This window comes from Thunnus albacares, chromosome 15 (genome assembly GCF_914725855.1).
Source record: "Thunnus albacares chromosome 15, fThuAlb1.1, whole genome shotgun sequence".
In the NCBI taxonomy this organism is placed as follows: domain Eukaryota; kingdom Metazoa; phylum Chordata; class Actinopteri; order Scombriformes; family Scombridae; genus Thunnus; species Thunnus albacares.
This window is the reverse complement of record NC_058120.1, coordinates 12,853,991-12,880,911: the sequence shown is the minus strand read 5'-3', so window position 1 is coordinate 12,880,911 and position 26,921 is coordinate 12,853,991. Positions and strand designations below refer to the sequence as shown.

The 26,921-nt window shown below is 41.4% G+C and overlaps 1 protein-coding gene across 3 annotated transcripts; it reads left to right on the top strand.

Moving 5' to 3' along the window:
* The first annotated feature begins 6,775 nt into the window (after positions 1-6,775).
* LOC122998795 lies at positions 6,776-26,817 on the top strand. Of its 3 annotated transcripts, XM_044375803.1 has the most exons (4): positions 6,776-6,905; positions 10,174-10,374; positions 24,730-24,851; positions 26,016-26,817. In XM_044375803.1, the coding sequence occupies exons 1-4, from the start codon at positions 6,880-6,882 to the stop codon at positions 26,300-26,302; spliced, it is 636 nt and encodes a 211-aa protein (XP_044231738.1). In that variant the 5' UTR covers positions 6,776-6,879; the 3' UTR covers positions 26,303-26,817. The 3 variants fall into 3 exon arrangements, with proteins under 3 accessions (XP_044231738.1, XP_044231739.1, XP_044231740.1); XM_044375804.1 differs by lacking the exon at positions 24,730-24,851 and having other exon boundaries at positions 6,784-6,905; positions 10,174-10,370; XM_044375805.1 differs by lacking the exon at positions 24,730-24,851 and having other exon boundaries at positions 6,797-6,905; positions 26,016-26,254.
* Positions 26,818-26,921: the final 104 nt, after the last annotated feature.

Genomic DNA, 26,921 nt, shown 5'->3' with positions numbered 1-26,921 from the left:
GTTGATAATCAGCTAAGCTGAAATCCAGTTGATTGTGTTCAAATTAACATTCCTCATTAAAGCCTACAACCTTATTGTTATTGACTGTGCCATTGACTTTATCTTCCAGCTCTTCGATAGGAGCAACCCCTTCTTCACTATTATCTCAAATGCATTGAACAGAGTTCCTATTGACACCTGGGGGATTAGCATACATTATACCTTTTTACTGGATAAAGAGGAATGGATGTAAGTCTGGAAAAATACAGCTGCTGTGTGCTTTTTAAAGTGAAAAAACAGATATTCTTCTGAACAATGGTCGTTTCCAGTTCTGAGTTGAAATCGACAATTGCTAATTTATGACACGCGTTGTATACTGTGTCTTCAACATGTGCTGGTCCTGTGTATCAGCATTCAGTTTTGTCTTTGGTTCATGTGTGTGAATATAAATGCAGGCCTCCAAAGTCAGGCCAGGTCTATTAAGGAAACAGTTGTAACATTTACAGATTGTGATTAGGTTTATTTCTGAGGCAGAGAGAAGTCTCGTGACATTTGAGAGATGCACAGCAAAGTCCTCAAGGACAGCTCAATCACTGCCCATCACAAATAGATCCAGATTTTTTCATTTGGTAGGCCTTGTATCAACTTCATCAAGTGTAATACCTCAGGATGAAGCTATCACATGGGGTATTTGTGCTCAGAATATTTGTATGTGGTAGAATATTTGAGCCCATTGCGCAAAAGCAGTGAGTGATCTCTGTTTTTCTCTATCAGACATACAAACGCGCACTTTTTACCGCCTCCACAATTGGCTTATTTTGCCAGACTTAATGAATTCTGCCCATATGCCCTGAGCAGCTGCTATGTTGCCCCTTCCTCCCGCCCCCGCCGAGCTGCGAAGTGCCCATCCATGTAGAGACAACCTCTAGCTGTCTCTCTGGAGAAGGCTAAGCCTGCCACTCCTCTGCTGGCAGCCGGCCGGTGCTGTTTGAGGTGGACTGCGGACGGGCCGAGGACTCAGATTAGGGCCCAGTGATCACGGGTTGTGGCCGGCCTCAAATGATTGGACCGAGCATCGGTGATCAGAGAAGAGATTATAGAGAGAGAGAGAGGGAGATCCAGAGACGCTGTTTGGCATGTGCTTGCATCCAGCTTCTCAAAGTGACCTCTCTCTACTGCCTCATCCTGCCGCTCTCCTCCTTTATTCTCTCCATGTCTCTTGTTGTGTACATCAGTATATTCTGATGCTGCAGCAAGACTCGGAATGACCTCTCACCATCTGAGTGCAGCGAATTCAATCATGTCAAAACAACTGCAATATATACGTTATTTCTAGTGAAGAAGACAGTTGCGTTCTTCAAGAGCTCTGTGGTTATGGTGGTAGTTTTCAGATGAACATGGTGTCAGTGGGAGGTGAAGTGAGTCTGAGGCCATGTTGATGCTTGTGGATATCAGATCTGAGGATACAGGCCTCATGTTGGTTTAGGGTGTAATTTGTTTTTCCTTGACATTTTTCTATTAAAATAATGGAGCCATTACTGCTGTAAAAATCCACATTGCCCCAATGCATGCTCGTGTAATCCGATATTTCATTCAAAATGTTCCAGTAATGACACAATGTTTAAAATCCTTTGATTTGATGGGACACATGCAACATCATGGCACACCAAATCTCAGAGAGAATATATTTTCTTGTGTGAATCTACACTGTTTATTTTGAAAGCAGCTGTTTGTTACTAAAGACTCACTGTAAAACCTTGAAGCCAGTACGGACCAGCTGAGCACAGGGAGTTTTCAGGCCATTGAGTTTAAATGGATAATTTATCTGTGTTTTTATTGGGTCCCTTGGTGGAAATGACTTTTCATTTTGTGGCAAAGAAAACAAACGCAAGGAAGTAATACAGTTTTAATAAAAAACGGACGAAGGCCCCGTTTATGTAATGTTTTTTCCTGCTCCTTGTCGACAGGCTTGTCTTAATGTATTTTGATATTGGGCGCTAATTGGAAGGATAGAATAGAGATAATATGCTTCCAGCTCTAGCTAATATGCTGCGGTGTTGACAGAAGTTTATACATCTTATCTGGTCTCAATATCTGCCTTCCATATGGTCCAAAAGCAATATGCTGCGGTGTAATTAAAGAAAATGGGGAGATGTGGAGATAACTGGGGCCCGATGCCGGGGCCCCACAGACACAGAGTGAGGGGTGAGGACAGACACGCTAAAGCTTGTGCAATATTAGGACCAGTTCATTCCACCAGGGGCCGCGTGCTTGTCACAGGTTCCCTGTCGCTGACCCGGTCAGCACTGCATCAGTCAGGTGCCACGAGCCTGCCGAAACCCTGAGTTTCTCATGAGAGGATGATAATCAGTTTGAAACGGCAAGAACATAAAGCTGTCTCACTTTTTAAGCCAGGACGAGATCATGTTTTACACATTAATTTATAACATAAATATATGCAAGGTCAATTTGAATTCTGACGGTAGGAATAATAAATGCAAATGCAACCATATTCAAATGGATCTTGTGCCCTTTGAAACGAGCCTCAAAAAGCAGCCGCGGTATTGATTTGCCACAAAGACTCCATGATATTTCAAGTTTAAAGGAGAAATCCTCGCCACACAACTAAGGCAGTCAGATCAATATCATTTTTTGATCAAAAGGAGATTTGCCTTTGAAAATGCTAGATTAAACAGATGTTTTATTTTTCATTAGATATACTGCACCTTTAAAAGCCTGCAGGGGGCTGTGGGAGGTGAGGGGGAATTGCTCCACAAAGGAGACAATGAAAGTGATATTTTTAAGACCTAAAGTTTGACGGTTTGAAAAGTATTTTCAGTTTTGTCAGTGCTATTTTTCCCCTCTCTTCTTTAGTTAATATTCTATCGCTCCAAGTCCTTTTTTGTTTACCCCAGGTGGGCTCGGACATGAAATGGCCGGGACGGTGGCAGCTTGGAATGCCCCTGGGCATCTTACGGCCGTCATGTTGTCAAAGGACCTGGGAGGGGGAGTGAGAGGGCTGGGAGTTTTTTTTCCAAGTGTAAACCATGAGACGGGGGAAAAAAAAAAGCTTCTGTTCTTTTTGTAACGAGATTAGCTGAATTCATTATTATTTCCCTCTTTCCCCTCATATGTTTTTAGTGCAGCGGTAGGTTGGAAGGCGAGACAGGGGTTTGAACATGAAATACAGTCGGGCTCCACATTTGTCATGTATTTTATTATTTCCCTTCTTCACCTCTCAGTCCTGTACGCGAGGTCCTTCATTTTTCACATGACTGGTTTTCTTATCATTGTGGGCCCTCTCCGCTGGCCTATGAGTGACTTAAAGGCAATAAAACACAAAACATTCTGTAAAACACGGATGCCTCTCTGCTCGTGGAGGCCCTGCAATGCCTCTCGGGGAAATTATGATAATAACTCAGTGGCGGTTGGAGTGGCCAGGTCGCTGTGGGGACGGCGGGGGGGCAAATGGGTCCTCCGAGCAGGGACAGGTCAAGGTGGCCTGTTGGGCCCCCCCTGCCCCCTCCCCTCCCGTCGTAAACTCTTTCCATCATGCAGCCAGGTATACAGCAGAACCTCTCTGTCTTGTAGCTGTAGATAAAGCAAGGGCTGATGGGAAAGTGTTTGTGTTGGCCCCCTGGCAGTGGCGAGGTCAGCCGAGGATTTTATCATGGCGAGAAGAGGAAAATGCCTGAGTCAACACATCTCCGGTGTTTGCCCTCTGAGGGTCACAAACACACTCTTCTGCCACTGTGCTTTGAACTTTTTTGTTGTTTCTCATGAAGGGAAGACAAAAGGCAACAGGAGCACTGTGTCTGGTCGTGGTTTGTGGTGTCTGGAAAAAAAGGATGCGTGGACGGATTTGTGGCTGCATGTTGGGAGGGGCTGGATGTAGTCCCACAACACCTCTCGAGTGTGTGAATGAGAAGGAGCGAGGACAGGAAGAGAGCGCGGGCTCAACCACTGAGGTGCTGACAGAGGGGATCGAGGGGCTGAGATTGCACCTGTTCCGGCCCAGCACCCTCACAGCAGGGCCTCGCCAGAGTCTCAGCCTTCTCCTGGCATCTGTGATGGGGGCCGGGGCCAGTCCCACCTCCAGCGCTCGCTCCACCTCTTCTTTGCTTGTGGAAGAGACGAGAAACGCTAGAGGCTCCATCTGCCGAGGGCTCACAGCGGTCTCTGCGGCCTGCCTGGGGAAGGGGGTTGCTGGGCCTCCACGACTCTGCCACGGGGGTCTCACAGTGGTAGACCACAGCGCGGCACATCACACGTCACATGCCAGCTGGCCAGGCTCTCTCCACTGTAAACAGAGACTAATGACCACTCCACACACACACACACACACACCAACCACACATGGTAGAGTGGAGGAGGGGGTAGGTGAAAACTCTTGGTTTGGTTTGGATAAAAGAAATAAACACACTGTGTGAATACGAGCAGCATCATGAGTTCACAGGAGCCGCTGCTGAAGGAGAGGCTGTTTGAGCCTGCGGAGGGAGCTCAACATCACAGTGGGACGTTGCTAAAGCTACTTTTTGGGTCTGACTCGGAGTCCACTACATCACAGTCCACTGGTTTTCTGCATGTGTACAACATCACAGGTCTCCCAGCACTCCACAAACCCCCGGGCTCAAGCTGGTCCACTCGCTGAGTGTGTAAAGCTCTCATGTTGGACCTTTTCACTGTGGTTTTCTAGTCCTGAGGAACTGCATGTAGCAAGGAAATTTGGGAACTGCCCCCCCCTTTAATTAAAAAAAAAGAATCCTAATTTAATTTCTTACCTTTACTAAAACTGTGTGATACAGTCAGTACAGTAAGTCAGACTGGCCTTGAGTTTTTGTGTCTCCAGACTGAAGGACATTTGTGTCCATGTGTCCTGTCCCAACCGTCTCATTCAGGATCTCCTTGTCTGTGTCTGCAAATCTCAGTTTTTCTCAAGAATTCCCCTCTTTCAATCAAATTACAATAATTTTTAACATTCCCCAGCTAGATAATTTCATATACAATATGTCCCTGCTATCTCATTTGACGTTCTGCCCTGATGTCCCCAACACATGCATTTATAGATATAAATATATATAGGGATAAAAATAAATATATCAAATGCAGGATAGGAGTAATGTGACATTGAGTGTTATACCCCAGTTAGGCAGCGAGAGGTAGGGAGGTCACTCGGCTACACTGAGCCACTGGCAGCCCAGGCCCCGCTGGTCCACTGGAGTGACTTGGCTTCATCTACAAACTCGCAATAAATATCTGGCCATCATTTATTTTAATTCACTCCTTTCTTGCTCAGATGGAATGGATTCTTAACCTTGTAGGACAAGGACACCAGCGTGCTGCCTGCCTTGCCTTAGCTGCTAAATTATTCTTCATTCTTCAGGGGGAATAAAAAAAAAAAGAAGTCCGGCGTTGCTCAAACTGTCAGCTCCAATGAAAAGCATGCCTGAAAACGTTGTCACTGAACCCCTGGACAAGGAAAAGAAGGGGAGTGGGCAGTGAAAGACAGAGTGAGAGAAGTGGGGGAGAGAGAAAGAGGGGTAAGGGGGGTTGGGTGTGGGGGGGAGTCAGCAGCCTCCAGAGTGATTTATTTGCCAAATCAGGACACAATGAGTCGATTATGAGTCCTCTAATAAGAGAGAGTGTTTGGGGACCCACTAATTGGGCATGATTGAGTTGCAGTCTGGGAGCCGGGCGAAAAGGGAACCTGGTCGGCGGCTGTCATGCAATCATCAGCTAATCAGAGCTTTGAAATTAAAACTGCGTGTTTAGGGTAGAGGACGGGATAATGGCAGGGACCTGCCTGAGCTGTGTGGCTGCCTGAGGAGGCTGCCATGGTGTGTGTGTGTGTGTGTGTGTGTATGTGTTTATTTGTGTTTGTTTATCTCTGTGTTTATGAGTACAGTATGTGTGTCTGTGTGCAGTGGGTAGAACGGATTATTGTATGCACTGTATGTGTGTGTTTGTGTGTGTGTATGTGTGTGTGTGTGTGTGTGTTTGGGGCCTCTCATCTCTGACTGTGGTCTGCTCTGGTCTTGATGAGGACAGTGAAGGAGCTGTAATCAGCCCAGCCCTTGTACTAATACATGTGTGTGTGTGTGTGTGTCCTCAGCTGTGTATCTCCAGGTTTATGACAATGACATGCAGTATGTTTTTTAATATAAACACAGAACCAGTGTTGAGAAATTTAGTCTAATCCAATCTAATATAATTATTTAAATCAAGAAATTAAAGTATTATAAATTCACTATTTGCAGCAAAGCCTTGTAATATTTTTAATTTGATATATATCAACATTGATATAGCATATCAAATGACAACAATATGTTTGAGGGGTTTGGTCTACGTACATTTTGTAGACAAAAAATGTATTTAATGAAAAGAGAAAAAATCTATTTTAAGTATTTGTCAATAATTGCCCTTTGATTATTATTATCATAACCTTTATTTAATCAGGTATCTCAATGAGGTAAAGATCTCCTTTACAACAGACAGCTGAGTACAGCAGATTAAATAAAACCAGAGACAGGACAAACAAAAAAGACACACAAGCACATACAAAAAGCATCAGAAACAATCTTAGATATTTCTAAAAAAAAAAAAAAAAAAAGAAGAAGAGAGACATAAAAATTTAAATTCATCCAGTCTGATGAGATTTTCATGTTTTAAAGCTCTTTGTAGTTCTCTGATAGACCTAAATAAAACACGAGTCAAAAATATCTTACAAATTGAGGAGCTTCAGTCTACAAAACAAACGCTGGGATTGTAGTTTGACTAGTTGTATTCACGTGACGTCACTAGGGGGCAGTGTTTCTCTGCAATGCATCGCGAGAGTAAACAGACGAGGCTAATTGATGTCAGGTGCTTCCTCTGACTGTGTGGCTTAAACAAGAGGATGCGATGCAATTAAATCATCTGTATCAGAGGTAAGATGGAAACACTTTATAATACTTTATAAGACTTTTTTTTTTTTTTTTTTTTTTTTTAAATTGCAGGCATTTTTGACATGGTGACCTGGTTGTGTGGACTTCCTGGACACATTTCAGGCCCCTCTTCTGTGGGCTGGAAATTGTATTTATGGAAGATTTTTTTTTTTTTTAAATAACGTAGGTTACAAAGAATATTAAATAGCACTTATCTGTGAGAATGAAGCCCAACGTCCACAGAGAAAGTAAATACCAGTCATGTAAAACAAAACATAAGAAACCGTCAAGTCAAACAAGTGATGGCGCAGTTTAATTTTTTTATTTTTTTTGCCCTAAACACGTTATTACTCTAATATAGTTAGAACATAGTCCTAAAATGTGGTCGATTGACCTAAAATCGCCACAATATTCGTACAAAAGTGCTATAATAGTGATGTCAATGTGGTTTTAGATTTAGGATTTTCTAATTGATATATATATATTTAAAATTGTAGTGATAATTGTACCATACACTTCTAAAACATAATATAGAATTAATATATAAAGGATATTTTATCATTTTTTCCCCTCTTTAATAACTTCTGGTAGCCTATATGTGTGCAGGACTTGTTAGTGCTGCTGGGGATTTGACTGCAGATACCACAGTAATGTGTCCACTAGCTTTTAATTGGTAATGTTATATCAACTCTGATACTAAATAAAAAATATATATTTTGGTCATGTAATATAATGTAATAATATACACTTATGTTAATTACTGGCTCCTGTAGATTCATGTAATGAGATTAAAAAAAGCATTATTTCAGATAAGATCAGAAGATATTTTTCATTTATCATAATAAATACATTTACACATCTGCCAGTCGATGTCCAAACTGTATTATTGAAATGAACGCAGCATTTAGACACTTAAGTCAAATGATGTTGAAGTTTAAGACATCTGGTGCAGCTGTTTCTCAATGACATCAAAATAACATTCAGTTATTTCAGTTTTCAGTATTTCATTTTTTTTTTCTCCATGCTATCCTACTTCCTGTCTGTGTCCACAAATTACTCACCAAACAAACCAGCACACACAGTATTTCTTTCAATCCTCCGAAGGCCTTGTCTAATTGTGAATGCGCCTTACATCTAAAGAGGGCCTCACTATAAAAATCTGAAGTGGGTTTAGGCATAAATGGGATTAATTCCCAAAGAATGTCCTTTGCTCTTCCTCCCATAATTTCATTTGCAGGGTCCACAGGATGAATAGCCAAGCAGGCAGTGATGTGGAACTGGAGGACAGGCCTTGCGGGGCCTGTGCTGCTACACCGCAGCCTTCAGGTTATGTTACCTTGATAATGTCACAGCTGCAGGAACCACATTGCCCACCGTACAGGACACAGGAAATCCAATTACCCGCCTTCTAATGTGTGGGAATTTTACGCTCTCATTTCTTAGACTCTGGCTCCAGCTCTGCCCGAGGGCAAACCTACCTGAGAAAGATTCCTGGGATTGTTATTTATTTATTTATTTATTTACCAGTAAAAATGTCCAATGGCTTTTTGACTGAAATCAATATTATGAAAAACTAAAATTGTAGTCGAACCCCTAACTAAATAGTTTTTCCTGACTGGGTGAACATCATTTAAAAAATCTGTTTAACTTTATTAAGATCATTTATTTGTTTGTAATTTAAAACTAATATTAATTTCATATATACAGTAACTTGGCTGCACAGGCAGCACACAGACTTAGAAACATGAACAGGAGCAACCCTGATTCATCCTGGAGTCAGCCAGGTCTTCATGATGGCTGTATATGGGAGCAGGTCCCCCACCTGCCTGGACCCCCGACTGTTTTTTGATTTAATTAAAAGGAAGAGGGTGCATCAATTTCAGCTGCGTGGCGGGGAGATGACAGTACACAAATTGAAAGTAAGCATCTCACTGGAGCAGGGAGGGGGCCGGTCCATCATTAACATGGAAGACAATTCTGTGTGCAATGTAACAAGATTAGAAACATTATTATCATTCCACCGCTAGACATAAAGCCCTGCCATGGAGAGAAAGAAAAAACAATCTCAAGAAGGCTCTTAACTCAGGACGGGGTTGAAAAAACAAAACAAAAAAAAAAAAACATAACATGGTCGTCCTGATATTGAGCTGAATCACATACCTGCATACTTATTGACGAGTTCAGGAGAGTGCATGGCAAATAGGAAAAGTGTTTTTTCATACTGTCTGTGAAAATATGTAGCTCATCCCTTAGGGAGGTTTCATATTTTCTGATACTTTCCACCACACAGCAGTGATTATGTATCTCAGAAGTGATTATGTATCCACCCCCCTTCTGGCTGTACCTCCAGCACAGATCCAGCGCTTCAGCGATAGAGTTTGCTTTCGGCCCGATCCAAAGGAATGTGAATGGGCTCTGAGCTCGAGGAGGAGCCCTATTAATGAACAGTAAAGACAGATGAGTCTCTCTCATGCCAAGCAGGTTGCCACAATTGGATTAGTGAAGCTGAGATTGGGATGGATAGCTGTCTACGTGCCAAGTGGCCATTAGCTCGACCAATATGCCAATATGACTGTACACAAAACAGGCTCAGGATTCCCCCCGGTGATCTCGACACTCGGACTAGAGTCAGCAGCTGAGGATTTCCAAGGCATTAAAAGTGTACTGACATAATGAGCAATAAACATTTATCAACTGTGATAATATGCGGGTTAAATACTTGATTTAATAGCTGACATGTTTACTACAAAGTGGCACCTGAGCTAGTTCATGCTTTCATTGTTAAGAAAATACTAGTATCAGCTTCTGGTATACAAGAGATCTGTCAGTGACTGTCACACCGCACTTTATGAATGGAAAGCTGCCCATTCCTGGCATGTATCAGAACGAGTCGCACTGTTCCGGAGGCTGATGTCATGTTCTGCACGAGGCGATGATGGGCACTGTAGATGTCAGTGGACACTAGGGGCCCTTCTCCAACCAACTAAACAAATGGGCATGAGTGTGAAGAGCCGGGGAAATGTTATCAATCACCCGGCATCCCAGCGGAGGAGCTGCTGGTGTTTGTGTAGAGAGTCACACTCATACTGATCCATATAAAAGGCTGTGTGATGTATTAGAGCAGATGAGCATGGGCCGGCTCTGACACATGACTGACAGCTCATTTGACAGCCCCAGGAAAGTGTGCAGGGGAACTTTCAATCTAATCTAATGCTGCTGAAGGAATGAAATTGTGGTGTGAGATTATGTTTTCATGTTATATCCCCTCTAGGACAACACAGGCCCAATGGGATGAATATGATGTGGATGATCCCCAGTCCAGAAGGTACCTATGGAGCCAGACGCCGCAGTCGACTCTCAGCCGAGACCTCCTGACCCACGACTCTCCCGTCAATCCACTTCAGTCTGGTGAATCAGGTTTCCGGGAGAAAAAACAAGAAACTGAAACCCCTGCTCAAAGCCATTTCTGTGGGTAAACAAAAACATTTTTGTGTCATGCATTATCAATCAGCTGTCTCGTGGGGCTTTCCAAACAGGTAATCTCTGTCATTCAATCGCTCCGCCACAGAAGCTGGGTACTCCTGAAACGGGATAGCCACAAAACAGACATTAATATTAAGTGCAATGGAGATCAGCTTCTCTTTGGACTGCTCTCCTTTCTTCTTTTTTCATAAGTGCAGAATATCTGGATGGGCCACCTGCATGTTGAAATCAATATTCCTTATCCTGTAGTATATGTTTACATTACATTTTTAATGCTGCACTACATTTTCTTAAAATAAATGCAGTTTTCGAAAATAATGTATTGACACAACATTCAATGAGCCTAAGTTGACTTAGAAATATGTCCACATACCACACTCAAAGGTCACAGAGGTCACAGAACATTTCTTAATCACACCAGAAATGTAAAATTATTTTACCAGAAAACTATTAAAGCCCAGGAGACTCAAACCTCCCAATGCGTGCTCCCACAATGATCAATCATAGAGGGCTAATTAGCCATTTTACAGCTATTAAAAAAAGACACTCAGCCTTTTTCATTATGCCCCATCTATTTTCCCACCATTATGGCCTTTTCTATTTTTTTTTCAACTTCTGAAAGTTATTAGAAACTTCTGCTGCTCAGAGGAATAAAGCATCAAAACCAACTTTCCATATTCGCCTCGCCAGGCTTTCTCCCCCTCCGTCCAGCACGTTTTATCCATCGAATGAGGTCAGCAGTTGGCCCGCAAGCGTTGAGTGTCAGCTGCTGTTTTTCCATTGAAACAGACTACACTCGGGTGTTTAGCCCTCTGACAGGCCTGACGTTGGCCTCCTAGCAGCCCAGTGACCACAGAACCTGATCCCACACAATCAAGTGGCTGTGTCTACCCTGTCTAAACTCACCTTTCCCAAACATGTCACACGCACACACACACACACACACACACACACACACACACACACACATACACTTTGCTTCCTCTTCTCTCCTCTTACCTCTCTGTTCTCCCTCTGTGTTTCCATACTTCAGCTTTTGCAGTGTCCATATTTTCCTGTTAATGCTGTGGAAGCCCTGTGAACGTTCATATTGTCTAAGTGATCATTAAAATTTATGGCAAGCTGACTTCATCCAGCTTGCTAGGCTGCGCTGGCATAAGTCATAATTATGTGATGACACCGTAAGACGGTGCGTCCACACTGGCCCCCCGCGCCCAGGCCAGTTAAATGATATAATTAGCCCTGTAAGAGGTGAACGCTCCAGATTGAATAAGTTATTAAATGTTTGGATGAACCCGAGCTCCATTTCCCTAACTATCGCTGTCCTCCTCTCGCTCTCGCTCCCTCCCCTCTTTCCTCCATTAGCCCATTAGCAGTTATGTGATACTATATGCTGATGGGGCAGTGGACAGAGAAAGTGGGTAAATTAAGCCTGACCACTGGTTGTGTTATGGACTGCTCTTATAAGGAGCCACTGAAGGACACGGCAAGACTCAAAGAGAACAGCACATCACTGAGGGACATACGACTGCGACAGACCTGATGGTACAGTAATGTGAGCTCAGCTGCGTTTGTAAACTTGAAAAATGTCCTTCTGACCTTTGTTATGAATCCAAGATAGCGCTTTATGTTGATTGCATTCATCAGGAACTCATATACGTACTGTAGCTCACTCTTCTCACCCCATAAAACTATGCAAAGTGAGTGTACTGTACAACAAACATGGGTCAGACTGGCAAACGTGTCAAATTTAACCCATCAGATTGCTCAATTTGTCCCCTGTTAGGCTGTAATGGAAGGGAGTGCACTGAGGTTGACAGCGTGCCTGCCGCTGGGCCCTTGAGCCTCAGTGTGTGCATCATTGTGTGCGAGTGTGTGTATCGTGCTCCACCGGAGGGTCTCACCAAGCGTGACTGCGTGTTATTCACACTGACGAGTTCCACTGTTCACTGTCACCTCTCATTGTGAGGGGAAATAAGCCTGTGGAGAGAGCTGCGGCCAGGGGAGGGTGGAGGACAGAGGGAGCCCCCTCACAACCGCAGCCCAAGGACTAGTTTCTCGTCCAAGGAGAGCCAAGCTCCTACCCGGCCACTTGGATGCCTCTAAATATCCGTTCACATCTGACCAGACACTTGGAAAGCAGATAGGAGCTGATATTCAGATACAGCACGCCTAAACAGTCTGGTTATGTTTTCTAACACATTCTTCCAGACAGTGGTGGAGACCAAGCTGTGTGTGTGGCCGTGTTCTGGGAGGGGTGGGTGTTATGGTGTTTGATTTGTTGTGAAGACTCGAGCAGCAGGACTCAGCAGAGTCCAGGTTGGCCCAGCAGGCCCGCCGAGAGTGACACTTCCTCTCTCTGTCTCGTCCTGCCGAGAGCCTTGACAGCAGGGACCTGGTGCTGAGCCGCGTCCCCATTCATCATCACTAGAACCAACCACCCACGGCGGTTGGGGGGGCTCGGTTATCTGTGTCACCCCGCTGCCCACCCCCACTCTCCCCACCACCACCCCCTTCTCCCATCCTCTGTCCTCCCCCTCCTCCCGCTCTGCCTTTGGCCCTTCTCCAGAGAGACCAAAAAGCCGGTCTCTCTCGGCTCCCTGATTGTTTTTGTTCCTGTGAGCAGACAAATAGAGTTTGGCCACTTACAAAAGAAAATGCCGGAGCTCATCTGATCTTACTGCCCTAAGGAGTGGCCTGGCCTGAAGGGCTAGTGATTGGAAAATTACAGTGCTGCTCCAGCCATATTGTCAGGGAGTCTCAGCCAGACTCTTCTGTTTGTGTGAAAGGCCATCAGCTGAATGGCCAATCGTACACTTTTAGAACGCATCCATCAATACTGTGGAGTGATTGGCTGTCGACAGAGCTTAATTTAGATCTGGATCAATTGTTTTGTAATCCTTATTTGGGTTATTCCTGATTACAGTATATGTGGATGAAGAGCAAATTATACTAGAACACAGCATCTGTGCATGAAATGATGCCAGTTTCTACTCTGCTTTGTATGTTTCCTCACAAATAAAATACTCCATTAGGTCCCGATCAAACAGAGCACTTTTTTAGCAGCCTGGGGATGGCTTTTTGTAATTGTTGTCAGTGAGACTGAAGCTTTTTGCTCGCTGCTTTTGCGTTGCTGAGCACCTTACGTTTTTCTGCTCTGTGCGCCTCGCGTTTTTGCATGAGTGCCCTCGAGTAGAAAAAACTCCCAACTCAGAGCAGAAAAGTGCCCAACATCGTTTGCATTTTTTCCCATTGTCCAATTGGATGAATTGAAAAGTGGGCCTTCTGTGATTTCTCCTCTTTCTGAGGGTCTTATGCACCCATATGGATCTCTTTTTCCATGTCCAATGTACAATTTGGGAACAGCCTCTCACCCTCAATTGGAGCCAGAGCGAGTGCCCTCCGCCTGTCCGTTTGATATGCAGATTTTTATTCACTAGGTAAGGTAATTAGCTACTAACTAGCTAACTAGCTAACTAACTAACTATCTAAATGAATAAAGGGTACAGATCTGTGAGTTTTTTCACAGCAAAATAACAGTTAGGCTAAGAACAGGTGATTTGATGGTTGCCTAGCAACAATTACAAAAAAACCCGAAAACAAAACACAGCAAAACGCCTCGTTTTGCAACCTGCAGAAAGCGCTCTGTCTGATCAGGGCCTAAATCTAACACATGCTCACTGAATTGGTCAGCAAAATCGTCTTGAGACACCAGTCAGAGATTTGGTCTTTGTGTGAAAATACCTGTTGCGGCACCCGTCCCTGCTACACAAGTGGTTTTCTGATAAGTGATTACAATTGGGGGGGAAAGGAGGAGTAAAACAAGGGCCTTGTCAGAAAAAGACCCTCCAGATTTGAGGTCAATTTCGCCCCCTGATTGCGTGTATTTTTGTGCGTGGTGTCTGTGGGGGAGGGAGAGACAGAGTGAGAGTTTACTGTTGCCTCATTGAAGCCATCATCATCACCTGAGGAGGCTGAGGCTTGAGTTGCCTCTCTCTGTCTGTCAGTTTCATCCTTTTTGTTTTTTTCCCCCCTCTACCTCCCTTTCTTTCATCCTTCCAAGCCTCTCCCCCACCCCTTTCTCTCTTTTCCTTCCCCTCATCCCTATCTCTGCCCCTCTTCCACCCCTTGGCCCTGGCCCTCTGCCTGCTCTTTCGCTCACCCCCCATGTTCGCAAATCACTTCTTCCCGTGTCAGCAGGTAAATTGTTTTGTCCTCCCATTCCCTGCTTTCATTACCTTGTGTAAATTAAGCGATATGTCGTCCACCGGTGCGCGCCAGAGCACTCACCGCGCCAACGCCAAAATCATGAGATTTGGCATAATAAATGAAGACAAACTGGCAGTAGCAGTGCTCCTCTCCATGCGGGCTCGCCTTCATTATTCGCTTAACTTGCCGGAGAAAATGACTTAACCCTGACCTGTGTATTACGTCCCATATTCACTCCAGATAAAAGCCTTTTTACAGCGCACAACAATTTATATTCCAGCAAAGAGGCTGCTTTTCTCTGTCAGTTTTCCAATCTCAGCTCCTGAACACACGTCATTAAACTTGTCTTGCCTTCCTGTATTTGTCCATCAGTCCTTCTTTTTACATAAAATCTGGCAGCATTATTCTGGGATTTGATGGCACCCACTCATTTTTTCCCCTTGGAATGTTTGATTGGAAGAAATATAGCCAGGCTGAGGCTATCTCCTCTCCTCTGTGGAATCATGCACTTGATGAAATAGTGTTCCCCCAGCAAGAATAATAAAAACAGACTTGTGCATTACAGGGGGCTCTCAATCTGCCAGCTGGGCTGAGCTGAGCGAAAAAACCCACCCTGCCTCCTGACAGATTTTTATAGTTATTCCAGCAGATAAATGGAAACGGGTGACCAGGCTGGGAAAGGCCACTGTGGAGCGAGCGAGGGCTGCAGGGCTGGACGACAGCATGAGGTGTGGTGGACGCTAAAGGGTCGCCACAGACATGAGAATGCTGTTACCACCAGAGACATCCTCTCCTATTCCTATTCTTTCCCATAGAGAAATTGTAGGTACAAGTTTCAACATGTACAGACTAATTTTACATTAATTTGACATTAAGGAAAAACTGTGATGTGTCATTCAAATGTCAGATATAGTTCAGTCTGTGTTTGTATATCTTCACTTCTGTCTCCCGTCTCTACAGTGGTAGAGAAGAAAGTTAAAGTCCCGTGTCACACTGTGGTCTAGCTCCATTGAGAATGAGCTGTAGAAGATGAAAAGGGTGATTGCAACTGTCCTCAGGGTGATAGGTGTTCGCTTTCCAATTTGGTAGTGTCAGCATTACTATAATATCAAGCTCACTTGAATGTAAAAGGTCAGAAGCACTTTGCATAAAGTCTTTCACTGTTACCGGAGCAGAGCCTGCAGTTAGTTAGTTTTGGTACTTGAGTTTCTGTTGTAGCTTTTCATTATTCAGCTTCTCATTGATAACAGATAAAAACTTGGTTGTCTTAAAGCTACATACTGTACAGTCACATGTGAAAGGCAATTCAAAGTGCTTTACATAATGCATTAAAATATGATGTTGGATATACAGCATAAAAATTTAAAATACAGATGAATAACTACAAAGTAGGTCAAGATGTGGGGTGAAAACATAAATTCAATCCATGTTTGTATGTTTTATTCTATTTTGTGGAAGTTTAGATTTTATATTTCAATGCATAGTAAATTTAAGTAAATTCTAGCCCACACCTAAGTACAGTACACTGCATTATAGCAGTATTTTAATTTACATGTACAATGTAATGACTCTTGAAAACACACAGTTAGAAAAATCTCATATTAGAAACATAATATTCATATCAGAGAGCATATGCTTTAAATTCCACATGTGGGTTTTTAACCCTTTTGGAAGACTGATAATGACGTTGGCATCAAAGCAAAAATGTTTTGGAAACAGTTCATATAATTAAAACCTTTCTCTGCAAAATAATTATCCCAAAGACTGTCCTCTCTGTTCTTCTCTGGTGTGCAGGTAAAGAAATATCAGAGATGATTAGGAGGAGCAGATATTTGGAGAAGTGTGGAAGTCTGAGCTCCTTTTATGTCCATTAAAGGTCACATATTATAGGTCTCTGAGGTCCCCAAAACATGTCTTTGAAGTTTTTTGCTGAAAATACCACTCAGATTATGCATTCTAGCGTGAATCTATAGCCCTCTGTTTCTGTCCTGTCCCATGGGCTGTTTCTGTGTCTATGCAAATGAGCTGCTGCTCCTCGCGCCCCACTCCAGAACTGGGTGTGACTTTCCGGCCGTGATGCAATGCGAGATTATATGACCGCAACAGGAGAGACAGAGGGCTGTTGACAGTATACATATTCATACTGGAACTGCAACAGAGCTGCAGTAGCGTCACTAGTAACGCTAAGTGTATCTGTGGATCAGAACGTATTAGCCGCGGCTTCACCTTACACACACTTTACACACTGTAGCGGGCCACTACAGCTTTACAGTCTGAGCAAGTTAGCTGCTGGGTGCTAATCTAAGTTACACAATGTTGCCAAGCAAAGGAATTCCTGCAGTTTGACCATTTCTGTTTCACACGTGTATCGTACATTTACATAATGTTACAGCAGCTACACACACATACCAGCGAGGATCACAGAGCAGAACGGGTTAACGTGTAACAACAAAGCTAGCTGAGCTAGCGCTGCAGTTCAAAGTTCCACAAAAAAACATGAAAAAACAGTTACCACCATCCAACCTACTACTGTCATTATTTAGTTGGCTTCAAATAAGGCTTAACATTCACACAGTTTCTCTTGACTGTTCCTCAACAACATTAGTCTGACATCGCTAGCCATAATAGCCATGCAGCATGCAAATGCCAAGTTTGACAGGCTAACATGCTAAATAAACAGTAAAACAAGTTCCAAGTTTGAGGTTGGGTCACGAACAGCCGGTATACATCCATTATACACACATATACAGTTTTCGAGTCACTGGGGACAATTCCCTAAAAAATATAGTGAATCCAACACTTCACTTCCTCCTTGATGGGAGGGCATAAAAACTGTTGTGTTGGTTCTTGCGGCAAACAACAGAACTTTGATTTAGTTCAAAAGTTGATTCAGTAGGTTTCAGTGAGTGGGGAATGTCAGCCTGCTGGGGGGAGGTCTATGTTCAACGGATCCCTTTATGATGTCATAAAGGGAGCTAAATTTAAACTGTTTTTTGCACACACATTTACTGAAAGATGGAGCAGGAGACAAAGAGAGAGGATGGTCTTTTATAGTTTGGGGGCCTCTAGACACACCAGGGACACATTTATGTTGAAAAGACATGAAAAGTACATTTTGCATAATATGTGACCTTTAAACAGACAACAGTATCACATAAAGGATATTAAAGTAAAAAAGTAATTCACATTGGTTAAAAATAGAAGTTGAAAGAAATGCAGAAACAGAACTTGAATTAAACGGGTTAAAACAAATCCATTTTTTAACTACCTGTCTTTATAATTGATTTTAAGCCACTTAAAGAGGTTCTCTCGCTTTGGAGTCTTGATGTCAAGTGTCATCTTTAGCCTAAATTTTTAGATGATAAAGAGGTTCCTGCCTGAGGGCTTTAGGCTACAGCAAGTAATTTAGCTGTCATTTAGTGAGTATATCTGATAAAATGTTAATTTTCGTTGAATTAAATGTAGACTAGCCTTGGTAATTTGTGGATTGAAAGAGGGCAAACGTGAACCAGATTACTCCTCTTGTGTACCATGCAAAGCTTGATTAAGTGCAATACTCATATACTAGAAATGTGAAACTTCATGAAAGCAGCATTTTCATTACTGGAGATGGAAAATGCTAGGTTTAAATTGAGGTTAAAAAGTTCCACTGTGGATTGTACCTTAAGATTTTGCCTTCTGGGAAGATAATCAGCCATAAATGGTGCTCGTTTCCATCTGACAGGCCCTGATTAATCAGCCAAACTGAGCAGGCTAATCAATCTACTTCTAGTGCTTTCCACGCCGGGCCTGGAGAGCTACGTGGAGTCTGCATCCTCCTCCTCCTCCTCCTCCTCCTCCTCCTTTGCTTTCTGGTTGTTCTTTTCAGCAGTAGGCATTGTGGACAGTAATGCGGTTGTAAGGAACAAATACAGATATGGACAAAGCAGTAATTTGGTGAATTGTTAATTCAAGGATGCTTTCTCTACACTTTAAATACTGCTCATGTCTTGATTAAATCAGTGCTGCATTTCAGTGTCATTTGAATGATCTTGCTCATGTTTCACTATTCTGTAGCATTGACATTCCTCCAAATACATAACAAATTATTTAACAACAGATGAAAGAATTACACACAAGATAACCTATTTTCGTCCCAATGCTCAGATTCAACCGACCAGAAGACAAAATCATACAGATGTAAACATTTTTAAACACATTTTATTCAGATGTTTCTCTCAAACCTCCCCAGAGATTTTTGTTGACATACCTCCCTCTCCTTTTCCTCTTTCTAAAACTAACTAACAGATGAAGGTGGTTTTAAATCAAATACTACTGTACACTAAAATGTGGGAAGACTCAGTTGAAATATCTGCTGCAACATTTTGGGACAACAGATCTCATCCAGTGTTGTAAGAACAAATTTGTTATTATATGTGTGGGTCTTTAGGTCTTTCCCTCATACAAATGTGCAAATAGTTTGGTAGTAGTTTTTTTTATGTCATGTTTAAATTTATTAATCAGTAAGATCCACAATGAAAATGTAACAGTCCCTTTAGTACTATAGCTGTTAGTAATTCCATATATTCCACTGCACAAGTAGGCAGAAGGATGAACACAACATGGTCATACTCTGTCTCACCTCCTGTGTTGTTAAAATGTTCACGTAACAGACTACATCTTGTCAGCTGAACCAACAATTGCTCATCTTGTTAATTTAAGTCATAAACACTTCGCCCAGACCATTTATAGCAAATGGGTGTACAGCTTCTATTCTTTGAGGGAGCTCTGAAAGACTCTGAGGATAACAAATACATGTATGAACATTACATTTCAGTTAAATGAACAATTCAATAAACTAAACACATAAGAGGGATCAAATAGATCCTGGTGTTCACCTGCATGATTATGATTGGACATTACTAATCAGCTGGTGAAGCGTGATATTATTTGTATTGTGCTGTGTCCAAGCGGCAACCTTCAGGGCTGAAAAATGAAGCCAACATGGAAGTGCCAAAACCTGCAGTTTCTCTAATGGCCACTTGAGGCTGGCTCCAAAAGTGAGTCAATCCCAATAGACCCCCATGTTAAAATTCCCAACTTTACAGCAGAAATAAACATGTTTACAGCCTGGTACAGAAAACGGTTTTGGTCAGTATAGGTAATTTCCCCTTTCATGACAACTGTACAGGGGGTGAATTCTTATATAACTCACCCATTTAAATTTTATTAAGGCTTAAAGTTATGCATAATTAAGGGCGTGGTCACTTTGAGTCACAGGTGGCTAGCCGCTAGATCAGCTCCACCCACCCTCAGGAAACCTGTGGGTGATGTCACAGAGGGTTTATCCATAATTTTTTACCATCAATGTTGTAAACTAGTACTGATGACGCTCTCTGTATTCATGTGTGACGGTCAACGGCTTTTCACAGTAGGAAAAGCACAGTTGTATAATAATAAAATTAATGATGGCTGAATTCCATTAAGCTTCTTTGATTTCAGGGTCCTGGTATTGTGTATGTTGGCTCACTTTCACACTGTTGTGGCTAACTGGGACACTTAAACTGAACAGAGCCATCATTAATGTTATCAGTAACATCTGTGCTGTTCCTACAGTATATGACAAGTCAAACCTTGTGCTGTGAGAGCAGCCTGTTGATTACAGTAAGCTTTAGGACATTTAGACATGCAGGAAAAGCACAGGTGTAATTTAATAATGCTGATGATGGCTACATTCCCTTTACTGTAGTTGTTCCAACTCCAGTAGTCTGGTATTTGGCACAGTGGCTCACTGGCATGACTTACTGAGGCACTCAAATGGAAAAGAGCGGCCATTAATGCACTTGTACTTTTCCTGCTATGACAAGTAAATATCCAAAAGGTCTACACAACATTCCAAACTATAGTTTTAAAATAATTAACACCTATCTGACACAGTTTCAACAAAACATTCACACAATCTTTAGGAAAGCAGTATTTACAGCTGGTTTATTGTGTTGGAGAGAAACAGGTGTTATTTTATTCTTTAACTGCTGTACTTTGCAACAGACAAATCAGAAGATTTTGCGGTCAGTTCACATTTAATTCCCTCTGTTGAATGCCATATTTTATCATGTCTTGATCTTATCTCCACTACATTCTCCACAGTGTCATTGCATACACACAGTATGTATTTTTTCCATGCAAAAAAAAAAAACCCACAGAAAATTTCACCAGCTGTGCTATGGGGGCTTTTCCATCGCATAAACTTTTAATCCTCCAGTTCTGTGTTTAAAGAATCAGTCACACTCTTCTCACAACCCGAGGAGACCTTTCAGTTGTTTACACTGACATGCCGCGCAGATATCTAAAGAGGAGATAAAAAGTCAAATGACTGGGCTCTGCTTCAACCTGCTGCCTGCTAAATTGACATGTCAAACACACCTTCTTAGAGCAGGTTGACATGGCTACCCATGGCAGTGATGCATCTGAAACAACGTACAGGTCGGTCTCCAGGTACGCAGAACAACAAACAAACCCCACTTACTGTTTGATTTGCTTGACAACAAAACAATGCTCCAGAGGTTTATAGGCCAGCTTTCCAGATAATTTTGTTAATAGCTTACGCCACCTGGGAACAGAAAACTGGAGCCCTTGAATCCTAATGAGAGACCTCAGGGTTAGCTTTTTGACAGTCAGCAGGTATTGCTGTGGTTATAATAGTTAGGGTTAAATTGGAAAGCTTCATAATGGTGAGGAACTGGTAATTGATCGAGAAGATAGCTAACATTAAGTTATGGAAAGAAACATTTACTCAAATGCTGTAATTTAGGGAAATTTGGAGGTACGTTTAGTATTTCCATTTTATGCTACTTTATACTTCTATCCCACTACATTTCAGTGGGAAATACTGTACTTTTTACTGCACTACACATATATAGTTACATTTTACAGATTAAAAACATTCATACATAACATTCTTATGAATGTTGAAAATGCCCAATAGAGTTATTTTTCTTAATTTACAAAAATGACACAAAAACAAATAACATATATAACATAACTTACGTCATGAACACAAATATAACCATACAAATTACAACAGACGTACCAGCTATATACATATATATACACCTATACAAACATACATACATGTCAAGTACTATATGTAGTTATAATACAAAAACAAATCACTTCTACAGCAATTCAAATTAAATACTTCATTCTATAGCAGAAACTAAATGAAAAAGCCAGATAATGTTAAGTTATGATATCATAGTTCTGTATCCCAAGTTTTTGATATTGTCAAGATCTCCCATTTATTTGTCTGAGCTTTTTGCTCTACCTTTCATAATTATCTTTTCCTGCAGTATTTATGTAGTAATGTTTGAGAAATAATATGAAGGAGCTCAAAACCAGGTTTTTGGAGTATCAAATATATAAACTTTGCCAAGTACTCAACAGTGTTCAATAACATATTTTGATCATCTTGACATTTTTACCTGGAAAGCCCATAAATAAGTAGAGCAAGATGACCAGTAAATACACCTAAAATTTTTAAACCAAGGAAGAGGAGTATCAAACATATTTTACCAGTATGTTTGAAAATGATATGGATGAGAAGTTATATTCTCAAAGGTCATAAAGAAATGATACATCAGAGTTGATTTTACATTTCACCAACCATTTATAATTTATAAAGTTCAATTTTGATCCAGCTGCAACATTAAAATGCTACTTACAAGTTTATACATAAATAATAACAATTGAATAATATATACATACACTGTATATATTAATATAAATCTCTGAGAGGAACCATTATGCATAACGAGTGCTTGGAGCTAACCTCTTTTGTTTTATTATCTTCTTTTTTAAAGGGGCGATGGAGTCGAGTGTCATTCGAAGTGACCCTGTGGCACTATCAAGATGATCAGTTTGGGAGGGACTAAAGTTAGAATAAGAGTCCTCTGTTGTATCACGACATGGCATTTAATTCAATGCTGATGGGATCCCTTCCTTAAATTTAGCTACAGCAGTATCAGAGACATCTAGTGAAGACAGTTTTGTCTAATGGTGTGTAATCCAGTAATAGGAATTTAAAAGTTATCAAGTAGTGGTCTGATAAAATAGGATTTTGTGGAAAGACTATTAAATGTTAAATGAAATTGTAAATTGTAATTGTAAATGTTCGATTTTGATGCCATATGTCAGAACAAGGTCAAGGGTGTGGTTAAGACAGTGAGTGGGTTTATTTACATTCTGAGAGAAGCCAGTTGAGTCTAATAATGAGATAAATGCAGTGGATATCAATATGGACATCAACATGAATATTTAAGTCACCTACTGTAATAACTTTATCTACTAAGTTTGATAAAAACTCAGATAATTCAGTTAAAAATTAGTACGGGCCAGGGGTCGTTACACTATAACAAATAGTGTTTTCCAGGTTGGGTGTGGAAGACTAAGAACACGGCTTTCAAATGAGTTATATTTAAGTTTAGGTCTCAAGGAATGTGAGTATTAATATGACTGAGGGGAGTGGATTCATTTATGCTAACATATTATTATATTAATTCTCCTATTTTGTTTGCAGTGAGCATGTTAATTTTTATTAGATTTTTATGTGTAACTCCTCTTCTGTTTACTTTGGACTTAATTGATTTAAGTGGTTTAGGGACAGACACAGTCTCTATGTGGTTTTAGGTGGGTAACTGCTCTAATGGAAGCGCAGAGAAGCATGTAGGACTGCAGCTCTGCCTCCTGGTCTCAACTCTGGGTTGTCATGGTTTTGGTCTACTAATAAACTCGACCATATTTCTAGATATGAGAGAGCAGCTCCATCCAAAGTGGGATGTATGCCGTCTCTCCTAATCAAACCAGGTCTTCCCCAGAAAGTCTGCCAATTATCTATAAAGCCCACGTCATTTGCTGGACACCACCTCGACAGCCAGCGGTTGAGTGATGACATGCGGCTATACATGTCATCACTGGTCAGATTTTGCAGGGGCCCAGAGAACACTACGGAGTCCTACATTGTCTTTGCATATGTCCATACCGACTCTTATCCTTAGCCAGCAGTTTTAAATTTGACTCAGTGTCGCCCACTCTGGCCCCAGCAATACATTTGACTATGGACGCTAGTGTTGCTGACTTAATGTTTCTCACTATGAAGCTGCCAATAATCACAGTTGGTTTCTCAGCGGGTGTGTCACTGAGTGGGGAGAACCTGTTAGAAACGTGAAGTGGTTGGTGGTTAACTGTGGGCTTCTGCTTAGGGTTATGCTTCCTTTGGACAGTCACCCAGCCACCCTGGCATCCTGGTTGCTCAGGAACTACTGGAGGGAGTAGGAGCTACGCTAGGTCAGCCTGCACCAGTTACAAATTTGCTACTAATACATCTGTACTGTCTACTCAAGTAAAAATTGAATGCTGGACTTACTTGTACTGAAGTGTTTTTAAAGTACTTTTACAGTTAAGAATCTAAGTACATCTCCCACCATGTTATTTTAAATGGGCTGCAAAAATTTACTGCACACAATTTTCTTTACTTAAAAAGGTGTTCATTTAAAAAAAAAAAAAAAAAACATACATTTTTCATGAAATGTAGTAAAACTCTAATTAATTCCACAATATCACAAACATTCAAACATATGTAACTACCACACACCCTGTTTGGAATTCTTACTAATATACTGAATTAAATACTGAATATTGAATTTTAAATGTGTACCAGATACTTCAATAAATAAATAAAAACTCTGACCAAGATCATTTAAAACTCAAAGGGCTCCATCCTACAGGAGTTTGAGAGAGACAGGTTCGCTCAGTGCAGGATTGCCTCCACTCTAAAAGGAAAGGGAAAAGAATGATACAAACAAAGAGGGGAAAAAAACTTGAGAATCCAACTCATTTTTTACTGTATGAAAGTTTCACAAGGTCGTTTGGAGAGTCGTGTTAACACAATACCTGAATACAGATTTGTTTCCTTGTTCTACAAGTCACGGAGCCCCGAGTCTTTAAGCGATCATTATTACCATACAAATAGACAGATCTATTTAACAACCTCCTTTTTATCGCATAACACTTATTCTTTAGTGTTGCTCCCTGAAAGGCACTGAAATACCCCCCTCCCCTCTACCGCCCCCACCCCCTCTTTTTTTTTTTTTTTTTGCAGGGAAATCGTCTCCGGGTTGATAAAGGCTCAGAGCAATAGAAGAAGCAAGGCTGACATCTTCTTAAGAGATGATAGGAGAGCCAAATCAAATAGGATGGAGCAGTCACTCTTTTCACAGATAGGTAGCTCATTTCTGGTTTCTGAGAGTTTGCATCCCTAGTGGCGCTCTGCCTGGGAAAGATAGCTCACTCGGACTCCATTCATTATTTCATTCCCTGTCTCTTCTTTTCACATCTCAGCTAGTTCTTTTTTGTGCTTTAATGAGTTGCCTATTTTGCTCAAGTGTTGATGGGGATCTTGGAATTTAGATTTCCAGACAAAATGTTTAATCACAAGCGTTTTTCATTTGTGGAGAGGAGGCAAAAATCAATTATTTCTATTAGACAATGCTGATTGGAAATTAATGGAAGTGGTAGCATTTTCAAACAAAGGCTCCATGGTGGCAAAGATAAGTGTCAGCTTTGCCCCCCTGAGGTAAGATATGTGGTTTGGCTTAATAAGCAGGTTGCAAACATTTGCTATGGCATCCATGCAAATGGTTTACCATGCAAAACAAAAACATAAGCAAATAATTCATGACATCAATACTCAGTTGGAAAATGTAACATCGTGACCCAAAGAACCAATGTCACACTGCAATACTTGCAGAATCTAAAGATGCTTTTGTATCATGAAAGCCTCTGCTGGTGTTAATTTACTTTTGAATAGTGCTTTATGAAATATCACCATTCAAACTTAAATATCCTTTGCTTTTTGACCTGTGTAATAGCTTGCACTGTATATGGTTTCTCTCCAAAATAACTTCCCAGGAAGTTGCACAAACTTTTCCCATAGACTATTTACAACCAGACTTAATCAATCGAGCACAAGCTCCATAGGATATTCAGCTTGGCACTTCCTGAAGAGCACTTTGCTATCATATCCCTCACATTCTTTGCAAATCCCTTTGAAAATTATTTATAAAAATTAACTTCTCTTGCAGAGGGCTCATTGTAAAGAAGAATTACATGAAAGATAAAACACTTTATCGCCAGTGAAAGACTAGACAATGTACGTCGAGAAATTGGGAAGATGGCAGAAACAATGAATATTAAGTGCCTAAGAATCTAAAGCTGCTGACTAAATTGAAACTGTATATCCTGAGGGGGAAAGGTTTCCAAATTGCTAATTACTGCCTCTGAAAGGGGGCTGTTTCTGATATGTTTGCTTGTGAAAGGCTGCCACTTAATGAGGCAGTGGCTCAAGTTTTTTTTTTTTTTTTAATATTCCCACTCTCCGGCTTTCAGGGCTCTCTCCGGACTGCCTCCCAGGCCAGAACAATGGTGGGCCCAGGAGCCCAGCTTCCCCACAGGCCCGGGCGAGAGGAGGCCGGGGGCTGGGTACTGAGGGAGCCGCTCAGCATGCTGAAATATGGAGGCGACAGATAAGGTGGCAGCGGCACAGAGAGGCCCTCTCCCATGGGCCCAAGGGGAAATTTGCAGTTATTAAGAGGAAGATGAGAGAGATTAAATGGCTTTTGTACTCATTTTCACAGACTTTTCTTTTTTTTATTATTTGGGCTGCCTTCATCTGAGAGATGAAAGAAGTGGTAAATGACTTTTTTGCTTCATTCAGCAACACACTGGCTTTGAGAGACAACCCTTCATTACAGAGAGTTGTCACACATTAGTCCACTATTGTTTTAAAAGGTGTGGAGGTAATAGAATTACTCTAATCTTATAATCTACAACTAATCACAAACTTTACATGGGTTTTTGATTTTGTTTGAAGAAATTAACAGACATGTAGATTCAAAACAATGGCCTGTCTATAGAAGTTTTTATCAGTAAGCAGCATTGTGAATAGACCTCTTGATACTCACATATTCACAAAATTAACTACAATTGCATGGAAAGCTGTAAAATGCAATGCAATTCAATGCAATCGCCCTGTGACAAATTGCGAAGCTTGCACTGATTTTTACTGAGAGTGTCAGTGAGGGTTTGATTCAACTATATGTTGTTTTTGGATCGTTTTTTTGGCTCTTTTTTAGTATTCTTTTTAATGTATTTTACACTCAGTGGCAATAAATTCAGGCTGTGAAAATCACCTTACAGTTGACTTAACCTCTATGACAGTCTCAGCAGAAACTGGTCATATGAAAGCTTCAGAAAGCCTTTATATGGTTAGTAGTCTATTGCATAATTATTGTA

Excerpts from the sequence above, each read along its gene's own strand:
- LOC122998795 (XM_044375803.1), top strand. The coding sequence starts at position 6,880 with ATGCAATTAAATCATCTGTATCAGAG. Across the intron at positions 6,906-10,173 it reads TTAAATCATCTGTATCAGAG|GACAACACAGGCCCAATGGG; the intron begins GTAAGATGGAAA and ends TATCCCCTCTAG. Across the intron at positions 24,852-26,015 it reads GTCACTCTTTTCACAGATAG|GGCTCTCTCCGGACTGCCTC; the intron begins GTAGCTCATTTC and ends TCCGGCTTTCAG.